The 12,634-nt window shown below is 39.4% G+C and overlaps 1 protein-coding gene across 1 annotated transcript; it reads left to right on the top strand.

Moving 5' to 3' along the window:
* The first annotated feature begins 1,387 nt into the window (after positions 1-1,387).
* LOC117433692 (allograft inflammatory factor 1-like) lies at positions 1,388-11,881 on the top strand. Its single transcript, XM_034056124.3, has 6 exons — positions 1,388-1,501; positions 3,977-4,038; positions 6,920-6,986; positions 7,409-7,450; positions 8,510-8,672; positions 10,874-11,881. Exons 1-6 carry the CDS (start codon positions 1,483-1,485, stop codon positions 10,959-10,961), a joined length of 441 nt encoding a protein of 146 aa, XP_033912015.2. The 5' UTR covers positions 1,388-1,482; the 3' UTR covers positions 10,962-11,881.
* The last annotated feature ends 753 nt before the right edge of the window (positions 11,882-12,634 follow it).

The raw sequence follows: 12,634 nt of genomic DNA, 5'->3' as shown, positions 1-12,634 counted from the left end.
TAAGCACGTGACAGAAAACATTTTAATTTTAAAAAATCATATATGGTAATATATCTGGTTTTAAGAAACAACTTTCAGATTGCAAGATATACTTCTTTGTGGTTTGTTTCTGTTTAATTTCCCAGGTGTTGTTTTAAGCATGTCAGTCATTAGGGGAAGCAGCTGGATGGAAGGGGAAGCTGGGTTGAAAACTCTTTAAAATAAAAACGTCTTTGCTGCATGTGGGCTGTCACCGATGGTTAGAGTGGTGTGTGTGGGTGGTGACGTCAGGTTCAGGAAGCAACACAGAACAGACTGAAGGTACAGGGCTGAAACTGCCCCAGCAGTATATTAATAAAAAAACACAAATAAACAGTTTAAACAAAAATACACAAGAAACAAAAGGGCACACGGGCCAAAGTAAAACAATCACAAACCCATAATCTTTTACACAAACGTGTCCCTTGTTCGCTGGCTGGTACCATTCGTCATTACTCTCCTCTCAACTATCTGCCTGGAGTGGGTCTTTTATACTGTGGCTGGAGCCTTAATGACCCATTAACAATAACCTTGTTAAGACTCCAGCCACATCCCCACGGGTTTTATCGGGATGGGGATTTAACCCCATCCACGCCAGCTACATTTTATGAGACTGGCTTATCGCCGGTCTCAAATAATAAATAATACTGTCGGGCGGCTTTCGTCCGTCTGCACAAAAAAACATAATATATATAACAACAACAACAATACATAAATAAAATACACACAAGGGAAGGGCACAACACAGACCAGCGAGCTAGATGCCAGTCAGGTAGACTGGGCAGAATAGGAGCTGTAAAAACCTAATGTTAGTGCAACTGAACCATTCTGAGGGGTTTCAAATGGGTACTGTAGTGGTAAAACCCTGGTTTGTAGCCCTGGGTTGTTATACTTTGTTTGGACAGCAGGAGGCAGCAAGTACAGTGCTTTTATATGCAAACCTGAACCCCCACGTTGTTTTAGGTTTTAAATTGCTTTTAAACTTGTTCTTATATATATTTAAAAAAAAATGCATGACAGAGTATCAAAGTATCAAAGTATTCAGTCAGGTGAGGAACAGCCCTTTAAACAAAAGCGTGTGCTATACATGACAGGTGTTTAATAATTAATTTTTTGTTTGAGGCCTATTAACAGACAGATAGCTGTACTGAATGGCAGTATTTTTTTGTTGGTACTGAAAGTTCAGTTTTAATATCCTGTGTGTATATATATATAGAGAGAGAGAGAGAGAGAGAGAGAGAGAGAGAGAGAGAGAGAGAGAGAGAGAGAGAGAGAGAGAGAGAGAGAGCTTGTTTCCCTGCCCAAGCTCAACTCAGAACTTCCTGTTTGGCGGGGGTGGGGGGGTTAGGGGGTTTGGGGTTGTTATTAAGCAGTCACTCACAGACACTTTTAAAAGCTCTGAACAAGTTCCTGAAAACTAAAGCTTCCCTTTTCAACCAGCAAAGCGACAAGAACCCGAACAGAATGAGCTTCGATCCACAGGGTAAGAGTATTCACATCAAAAACTGTGTGTATCACTGCGTCTCTGTCTATCCAACTGTCCATCTGATAATCCATGTACCTGTCCATCTGTCTTTCCAACAGTGTGTCTGTCTGTCTGCTCTCAGCAATTCCTTTCCCTATCTATCAATCATCAAAGTTTACTGCAGTATCCCATGGTAAAAGTGTAGTAATGTGTAGTACACTGAAGGCATGGTATGGATAAGCATGTTGGGAGATTATAGAAGGGAAATGTCCAAATGATTTAGCTTCACTGGTAAAACCTAGCTCTGCCACGGCCATCTGATCACCTACGTTGAAAAGCACTGACGAAGGCACTTGCCAAACATTTCTCTACTTGACTTATTGTCTTATAATTTTAACCTTGAAAATCGTCCTCTTTTGGAGTAAAAAAAAGCCCTCCTGATTGAAGTAATTGAAGAGCTAATGCAATAAGATCACGTTAATGGTGTTTAGAACCAGCGAGGAATATTACTCAAAAGAAAGAGCTCCACCTCCCTGTAACCAAGTCATAGTCCAGTTTTTTTCTTAATTATAACATTGCAATTTACACTGGATTACGTTTTAACAGGAAGAGAGGAAATGCCTGATAAAAGGTATAGTTGAAATGTGGCCTCCATTACTGCTGTACAAGTGGATTGCATGCTTTTGAATTCCTTAATCAAAAGTGATTTTGTCATGGTGAAACTATTTTAATATAATACTACATGTACTACTACTTATTTTGACTGCACAATTGCATGAACAAATTGCGTAACCCTATCTGTCTCTCAATCTATTTCTCTTTCTGTATTTACTGGGGTTTTTTTTCATAAAAGTAATTGTGAAAGTAAGTTTGCTGGAACGTGCTTTCTATTTGTAGAGATTACAATTGACAGTGAGTTCTGCTTTTAGTGGCTCACTCAGCAAATACACACACACACACACACACACATATATTTATATATTTATATTTATAACACAGTATGTGTCAGAAGTGTGTGTTTGTGTGTGAACCTCGCCCTGCTACATAAGAGTGCTTTTCTTGAGGTACAAAAATAAAATAAGTTATCTCTTGCTTAGATTTTGATCTTTCTTTTAAAAAAACATGATAAGGGGACATTTGGGGGAGGGGAGGCCTGGGTGAATTATAAGTTGTAATAGGTATAATATAATGGTGAGTCGATGTCCTCAGTAATTCATCATAAAACTGCAACAGTGATGTATTGACTAGTTGATAAGAAATACAATGAAATAGAAAAATACAATTCGATGACAACTGTTCCCTTTACAGCAGATCATTCTTCCAGTCGCAATGGTTGTCAGTGCATTATAGTTTTAGACAGCTTTACATACTGCCCATAATGATTTATTTTATTAAGACAATATTTAATTATTTGTTTTCTTTTAATAAGAAAAATATAAGAATGATTTTCTCAAATAATGTAACAAGAATATAGTTCTTATTATTCGGAGCCAGGTAAGACATGAATTATTGCTTTGATATTATTTGAGAAAGCTTATGGGGTCTAAAATTCTGGTGCCACCACTGAATTAAAATGTGAAGCCACAGGAAGCAACATTGTGTAATGGTGTTCATATACCCAATTAACAAGGAGTTAATCTACACTTCCCTGTACAAACTGTGTAAGTGAGGCTTGACTGAAGATCTGCTTCTAAAAATAAAATAAATTAAGAAACGGTGTAACGGTAATTAACGGTGAGTAACGGTGACCTAATGCTATACACTATGGGCCTATGCTATGTAAAATGACACCGTCTGAGCCCAGGTAAGGTATACGCTTATCAAAGGTTTCATTAGCATCACAAAGGTAAGCTTTTATTACATTTTTATAAGCGGAACTCCCTTAAGAAATTAAACTTTGAAGAAGGCACCTTATTTTGCCTAGCTGGGATTCTTTTAAGTTTTACATTACCGTTTAGAAATGCTTACCAGAAACCAATAATCCTGACAATAAAGGATCGTGGAAGCTGAGGTTTTGGCAGGAAAGTTTCCTTCTCAAGACGTCTTTGCCAAAGACTTCACATAAAAGTAAAAATTACACAGCGCTTGTTCGTTCCCTTCAGGTCATTCTGTAACTTCACGAATCCTAATGTTGTAACGTCTATAACTCCTGCATTTATTTATTTATTTAAGCTCCCACAGGCAGCTTCTGTTAGGATTCAGTTAAGTTCTGCAGCAGTTTTTAATTCTGCCGAAAGAATGATGCGTTATATGTGACTCACGCGATTAGCATGACTAGTCATCTTGCTCCCTGCGATGGTAGACAGCTTCAAGCACAGTTTTGCAGGGTATCTGTGTAGAGGGTCTAATGTAAGACAGATAGGCCTACATCATTAACCAGCTCAGCTTCACTTGACTCTTGCCCAAACCACACAAGACAACGTGTCATATACAATAAGTGACACACCACACTAAATAAAACGGTATTAATCTCATATCTTCTTTTTTTTTCAGGAGGCAGAGCATTTGGGCTTCTCAAAGCACAACAAGAGGAAGGACTAGATTCAATCAACCAGGTCAACCACCCTTTAATACTTTCCAATCTAGTTCACTTGTTTTAGCCCTACACTTATAAAGGTTTGCCACTGTCATTTAGCTCATGTACAATGTATTTGCCCTACTTTACCATAGTTTGCTATATTTTATTTATTTATTTATTTTAACCTCTGGGTGTTACAATGCTTAACTAGGCTTTACCAGGTTCTCACTGTGCTTTCTTACACTTTACTATGCTTTTACTGTGGGGAAATTTAATAAGGGTAGTGACATTATAGGTCCCTCATTTAAGGAGAGCTAACCACACATTATAAACTCATACCCTTTTAATATGACTTCAAAGGGACGAGCTATACAGTGACAATAAATTGACTTTATCAGGAGTCCACCGATAACCTGGAAAAATAATAAGCATTAAAACACACAAGTGTGGATGCAGAACGTTTGTAACTTAAATATAGGCATTGCAATGATTTCACTGCTCTTCATTAATAGCATGTATTTTCAATACACACTCCATTTCACTGGACTTGCACACATCTGGTAATTAAAGACAGACTTTACCATAGTACATTTGCATGGTAATTTAGCAGTTTTCCCATGCTTTTTCCCATGGTTATACTATGCATTTGTCATCATTTACCGTGGTTTACCACATGTTTTTAAATATGCTTGTCATGCCTCTCTGGACTTTACCATGCTTACCTATGCTTTACCATGCTTTCACTATGCTATATTACACATGGCTATGCTTTTCTGAATGCTACCATACTTTCTAATAAAACATTTGAAAGCTGTACAGCAAACTTACATGCAAACCTTCTAATCTGCTTTTAATTTCCTAAAGTGATATTAAGTGGAGAGGGCACCAGTTATACACATGTGAGTAATATTAGTGTTCTTAAACAGAGTTTGTCCCCATTGGCTCCTGTTATATTCTGGTCATGGTCATGTTGTTGTAACATCTGAACTCGGGTGAAAACACCTTGACTTAGAATCCCTATTTGAGTAGCTGCAGTAAGAACCAACTAGAATAATAAAGACATCATAAAAAGGACAATAGAAAACTGAGATGTGACGCTTTAGAAGGGATGCATTTGAAAAGGCAATTTTGAAGAGCAATTCACAAAACACTTTTGTTTTTAACACAGAAATATCTTCTCTTGGTTCTTGGGGAAGTATCTACTTTTGTTTTCACTGCCTGGGGGAGTGGAGTGTTTGTTTTGCTGCCATGTGGTAGTCATTTAGAACTGAATCCCAACTCATATAACACTGCTCAAATAGGGAACCAGGCACTGAAGAGATTTGATTTCACTGCAGTATCATTCTGGGGTTCTCCTTTTCTCTTTTTGGGATACCAGAGGCCTCTTGTGACTAACACAGTACACTAAACTAGAACACACTACACTAAACTAAAACACAATACACTAAACTGCACAGTGAAACCTGGGGGTCATCGAAAGGTCTAAACACATGAGGTTGCTTGTTCAAGACAAGACAAGTGTTTCAGCTAGCATTGTGCATTATATGCAGAGTCACTTACAGTAGGACGTTGATTTAACACTAAACTAGAACACAGAACACTAATCTAGAACACAGAACACTAAACAAGAACACAGAACACTAAACTAGAACACAGAATGCTGAACACTAACTAGAACACAGTACACTAAACTAGAACACAGAACACTGAACTGCCAAGAGGCTGTGTGGTCCAGTGATTAAAGTCCAATTCTTGTAACCAGGTCACTAGTTCAAATCCACTGTCACTGCCACTGACTGACTCACTGCGTAACCCTGAGCAAGTCATTTGACCTCCTTGTGCTCCATCCTTTGGATGAGATGTACATCAACAGGATAAATCAACATCCTACTGTAAGTGACTCTGCATATAATGCACAGTTTGCTAGCTGAAACGCTTGTCTTGTCTTGAACAAGCAGCCTCATGTGTTTTGACCTTTTGATGACCCCCAGGTTTCACTGTGCAGTATTTTCTTTAAACAATTGGCTGTTAAAGACTGTTAACCTGTGACAATTTGAGTTCCGCTCTTTAAATTTCAGTCTGACAAGATATGTTCAGTTCCTCTTATCTGAGAAAGATTCAAGATATCTCTGCCTGCAGATCATGCGGAGAGGTCTGTTATAATTCAGTTTCTTCCATTCTTCCATAGCTTCATTAAAGCAGCAGGCAGGCAGACAGTGCCTCACAATCCTGTTCAGTTTGATAATGCAACAGAATTCGATCTGGGTGTTTGTTCACTACAGTCTTCTGTAGATTCATTTCATTTCAAGCACCTTCAAATGACATTTGATCAGCTTTCTGCACTTTCTTCTACCTTTTTATGTTACTTGCAATCCAAGCACTATGCTCTGATATTAAGATTATTGAAGTTATTTCATGTGACCCGGGAAAGTGCTTTGGACTGTTTTGACAAGCCCAGCTCCTTTTCCAAATTCCAGTTAGCATGTTCTCATGGCTACCAGCACTGTACCTTTAATTCAACCCCTTTCTGAACCGGCTTTGTTTTCTGAAAGCAAAGACTCTGCTAATTTTCCTGTGGTTTTAGACTACAAAATGGTGTGCTATCGTAACAATATACGTTGTAATTGTGAGATACGACAATAACTGAGAGAATCTGATAAAAACATCATTAGAAGCTGCTTGCTATTTAAAGTTGCCAACAGTGTCCCAAGAAAGAAAGAGTACAGCGGGCCTTGTTGACATGTGGGTTTGTTTACATTCTCCAATGGAAGGTTGCTCCCCCCTTGATTGCCACCACATGCCACTCTGTGAGCCCAATAGAGGAGAATAGGCATGCTCCTGCTGCTACACACAGAAGCTTTTCAACATGAAATGGCTTCTACATTAAATCTTTTTTTTTTCTTCTTAATTTTTTTAAGGAATTTCTTGTTGATCCAAAATATAGCGATGTAGAAGACCTGGATTCAAAACTGGAAGCTTTTAAAAGTGAGTATAAAGACTTTTGTAATCTCTTCTATATGCAGTACGTTTACTGGCCACTTTATTAGGACCTGTCAGTTAGATGTGGTATTGCCCTGGTGTGGGGCATGTTCACTGGTATGCCCTGGGTCTCTTCATGTCAAGGCTCGGGGCAAACGCTGGTCCAATGCGATATTAGGTACAGGTCCTAATAAAGTGACCAGGCAGTGTATACATCTTTTTATGTAAAGCACTCTGTGAGGCCGACGTGAAAGGCGCTATAAAGGTGTACGTTTCTATTATATTGCATTGTATAATTCGACCGTTTTTATATGTTTGTCCTCAGAGTAACATGATCAAGTACAGTATTATAAATTAAATATCGTCTAAAAAAATGTTAATAAACTGCAGTGAAGTGCCTTAAATCTTGTTCTTATTTCTTGTTCCAGAGAAATACATGGAATTTGACCGGAATGATCATGGAGACATAGGTAGGTTTGCAGAATGAATGAAGCCCTGCATCCAACCCTGGGTTTCAGAGTTACCCTCAATTAAGTATAATTTTAATTTAATACATATATAATATATATATATATATATATATATATATATATATATACACAATTTTCTAATCTTTTATAGCATTTTCAATCATTCTGAGATCTGCTGCTCCTATATTAAGTTCTTATCATTTTTCTCTAAATCTGAAATACCTGCTTTTAAACTGCTTTGAGCTTGCTTGGAGAATCCTAACAGCCAGGCACTGAACAGCCTTCCTCATTCTGTTCACATCATGTGACAATGTGACCTTTCAACTCTGCCAGCCCCACCTACTTTACATGTAAGTAAACAGAGAGAGCAGGTGTGGCTGGTAAAGGAAATCTAAAAATAATAACATTTGAAGGTACTTAAATAAACGGTTTCTTCAGTACAGCGGAATGAACTAAATCCAGGTTACAGGCTGGGACTGACTTGTTTTGAAATCAGACTTGTTTAATTCAAATCCATTTCAATTGGGATTATCTGTCTGTCAGCTCCGGTGAGGATTGCAGGCTGGCAGAACTCAATCTCTACACACTAATGGCGGAAGTTAGAAAGAGAGGCGGGTTTAGATCTCAAACTGACCCCCCCCCCCCCCCCCCCCGCGCATGAAGGCTGTTCATATATAAGAACATAAGAACATAAGAAAGTTTACAAACGAGAGGAGGCCATTCGGCCCATCTTGCTCGTTTGGTTGTTAGTAGCTTATTGATCCCAGAATCTCATCAAGCAGCTTCTTGAAGGATCCCAGGGTGTCAGCTTCAACAACATTATATACTGCGAGGGAAATAGGAGAGGCTGGTGAATCTGTTTCTAAATAGCAGTTATACAGTGATACATACGGGTGATCTTTTGTGTGTCTGGTTGCTGACTGGATTGTAGACTGGAGATGGAACCGGCGGTAGGCAGCCCCAGTTTGATACTGGGAATGAGATGAGATTGAGTTTCTCAGACTGGTTTCATGGTGCAGATGGAAGTGGGACATTGTCCGTGCTGTGTCTCTCTTGCAGATATGATGGGTCTGAAACGCATGCTGGAGAAACTGGGCGTGGCCAAGACTCACCTGGAGCTGAAGAAGATGATGTCAGAGGTGACGGGCGGAGCCACTGAGACTATCAGCTACAAGGACTTCATCAGAATGATGCTGGGCAAGAGGAATGGCATTCTCAAACTGTGAGTCTACCGGCAGGGGCGTGCTAATACGCCTACTTGTATGCCTTTAAGAAGTATTGAACGGCAGGTATTAAATAAATTTATTGATTAATGTGTTGATTTCACAACAAGAAAAGCTATCCTTCCCTCACATTTACAACAGTACCAATCAAGGGCAATTAACTTCCACACTGTGTACAGCCTCAATATTATTTTCATTGTCAGTACAGCAGTAAAAATATCAGCGCCCCAGATGAGAGGACAAAGCGCTTCCAAACGGCTTTTAAAACACTCAGTGCGGAAGGTAATTGCCATTGATTGGTATCTGACAACAAATACTTCTTAAAAGCAATTACAAGTTCAAGTATCTGCATGCCCCTATCTACCAGTCTGCTATACAGCCCTTTCAAACCGTGCTCCTAAACTCTAGAACTGCAAAACGCATTAGAGACTTCAATTCTGTTCACGCCTCCAGAATTCTTGTAGTTTTTCCTGCGCAATCTTGGACTGCAGAAATAAAAGTAACATGTACAGCTTTGGACAAATGTTTGTGCATCACCCTACAGAATGGACTTATTTTGCTTCATAAAGTCGAATGCAACCTGCTGAATTATGTTACGTTAACATATTGAATTACATACCGCTTTGACGTTTTCCATAGACTTAAAGGGTATATAAGGACCCGCATGAACCTCTCAGAACTACATTTCACATTCCTGCTTACATATGTAACTGAGATGGATTTACCAGTGAGCAGGAGGATGATGGGAAATGTAGTTCTCAGAGGTCCATGCAGGTACATGTGAAGCCATCTTGAGGCAGGGAATGCAATTTAAAAAATTTAAAAAGTGGTCAAAATGTAAAAAAATTAAAAAAATTAAAACAATACACACACCTTATTTAAACAGTTGTAGCAACACATGGGAACATCTAACACTATAAAATAAAAAGGTCCTTATATACCCTTTAAGAAAAAACTGACAACAATTGAAAAATGTGACATTTCGAAATACTGTACTACTATTATGGCTTCCGGTAGACTTTTGCGATATCATTTTGCAGATTCTCTGATCACATGATGTTAAATAAAATATCTAAATAATGTTCCTACAATTATATATTTTTTAATTATGTCTCAATACAAAAATTCTAGGTGAAGCATTTGGCCACAACTGTAGGCAGAACATGAAGGCAGTGAATGTATGTTTCTAAGTGTCTGGTGGCTCCCTCTCATCAAGTTGAGAGTGTATTTTCTCTTTTAATTTTCAGGCCTGTCATACAAAGAGTGCAACAGAAAGGCCACTCTCACCTTGATTAGAGTCAGCCATCGAATATTACAAATCATTAAACATAAACATTTCGAATGCTTTGTCAATGGCATGCGCAGTGTGAGATCTACTCTCAGTGATATTATAAGTGGAGTTGCTGCTGATAGGTTCCAATGGAGACGTGACTTGTAATATGTTGCCATGGAAATACTGAAGGCTGGTGAATTCATTTATAAATAGCAACACAAAAAACGTGATACACCCTTGGCTTTTGTGTAACGCCCGGTTGCAGATTGGCTCGCAGACTGCAGATGGAACTGGCCCCAGTTTGATACTGGGAACCAGAGTACAGATTGAGGTTTACAGACTGCTTTCCTGGTGCAAATTGAAACGTGGCATTAGCTACTAAGTTTATTTCTGATATCTGAGCAGATCACAATACAAAATCAAGGTGCTGAGAAATTGATTCATGCTTTTGTAACTACTGGAATTGATTATCCCTGATGTCTCATTGAATAGGTTGCAGCTAATACAAAATGCTGCTGCAAGAACACTTACACACACTAGCTCTATTTGCCATATATCCCCTTGATTAAATTCACTACATTGGCTTCCTGTGAAGCAGTGCATTTATTTCAAACCGCAGCTCCTCACTTAGGAGGCTCTTCGTAGTTCTGTCCCTCCCTATTTGTGTGACTTATTTCCTGTAACCAGCCCATAATTTGAGATCGGCAAATGATGGCCTCTTGGTTATTCCAAGAACTCGATAGTGTGAGGGCTTGCAGTGTTACAGCTCCTTCACTGGAACGCACTTCCAAATGTTATCCAGGATGCTGAGTCTGGCAGTATTTTTTAATTGATTTGGCCTTTCACTAGTGAGCAGTCTGGAGCTTGTTGTGGTGCGGTGTGGTGTAATAACTACACATGAATCTGCATTGTCTGATTTTTTCCCAGAATCTTGATGTATGAAGGAATGGCAAAGGACGACGGGGAGAAGCCGAGCGGTCCGCCACCCAAGAAGAAGATCGGCGACCTGCCCTGACCCCATCCCAGCATGCAACGGGGGGAAGGGGGGGGAGGGGGGGTGTTAAACAGTGTCAGATCTCAATGCCGCCGTTCTGAAGCCTGTTTCTTTTCACTGTTGTGTTCATTCAGGGATGTTGAAGACTTCATCCACTTCTGAAATATGGTTATCTTAACTGATGTGTTCTTATTCTTGCTTCGATTCACTGTGTCTAATTTCTGGTTTCAGTATTTTTAAGCACCCCTGTGCCCTCCAAAAGGCTGTCGATCATGTCCTCTCTCTAAGTTCAGCTGGTACACCCGAGTGTAACCATTAACCTGTCCCCCTGCAACACTCTGCCCCCAGTGGATGTAAGAAGTACTGCATTTTTTTTTTAATGTGGTATTTCCAACGGATGCATGTCTTACATCAGCTAGGGGGCAGCGTGTCGCAGGGGGACAGGTTAATGGTTGCACTCCTGGTGTACCCGCTGAACTTAAGATAAGTTTTATTTTTCTGAGGCCACAGGGTTGTTTTAAACTTCTGAGATTTAAAACGTTGCCAGGATGTGATGACTGATGCAGAAAATGAAAGCGATTTTAAACAAGAAAAATCATTTAACGTGCTAGAACAGATCCATAGCAAGCTGCTCTTTAATAACAGCAGAAGAATTTATAGAGACAGCAAGGGTAACAAAACAAAACAAAAATGCCTGCTAAGCTTACTGCCGTATCCCATGGTAAAAGCACAGCAAAGTCTAGTAACACACAAGAAAAGAAACCATGGCAAAGCTATAAACCCTCCCCTTAGAAGAGTTTAAAAATGACTGTGAAAATGCTAGAGAAAACATGCTAAAAACATACGAATAGAAATAGTGTGAAAGTAGTAGCAACGCTGTATGGCTCAATATGTGAATGGTGTCTTTACATGTGCACTCAATAAATAAAGAATGGAACGGTCTTACTGTGCTTTTCTATGCTGTAACAGTCTTGCTAGTTTTGATTCTCAATGCCACAACACCCTCTTGTGGTAACCTCTGGTACTGATTATCCACCCGATCTGATTGAGATCAGTCGATTCAATGGGACATTAGCAAGCAAAAATCATCCTATAGGAATGGGCCAGTAGGTACCTACTAGCCTCCCAACAGGTAGACTAGGTCCGGATCAAGCGCTTTAATGGACGTCAGATGTAGTAGCCGCTAGAGGGCGCAAAAAGCGCTGTTAAAATAATAGTAAAAATTACTTTAATAGTAACACAGTTAGGCTTAGGGGTTGAGATTAGGTTTAGGGGTAGACATTAGGTTTAGGGGTATGGGGTAGATTTAGGGGTTAGTAGGCAAGTAGGTACCAACTGGCCCATTCCTATGGGTTGATTTCTGCTCGATAACGTCCCATTGAATCGATTTATCGCAATCAGATCGGATTATCACTGTCCCCTGTTGCTTATTTTTTTTCGCGATTAAGCACATAGCTAAAATCGGGTATATGTGTGGAGTAGTGGTTAGGGCTCTGGACTCTTGACCGGAGGGTCGTGGGTTCAATCCCTGGGTAGGGGACGCTGCTGCTGTACCCTTGAGCAAGGTACTTTGCCTAGATTGCTCCAGTAAAAACCCAACTGTATAAATGGGTAATTGTATGTAAAAAATAATGTGATATCTTGTAACAATTGTAAGTCGCCTTGGATAAGGGCGTCTGCTAAGAAATAAATAA

Source organism: Acipenser ruthenus, chromosome 38 (assembly GCF_902713425.1).
Source record: "Acipenser ruthenus chromosome 38, fAciRut3.2 maternal haplotype, whole genome shotgun sequence".
In the NCBI taxonomy this organism is placed as follows: domain Eukaryota; kingdom Metazoa; phylum Chordata; class Actinopteri; order Acipenseriformes; family Acipenseridae; genus Acipenser; species Acipenser ruthenus.
This window is presented reverse-complemented; position numbering and strand designations above follow the sequence as displayed.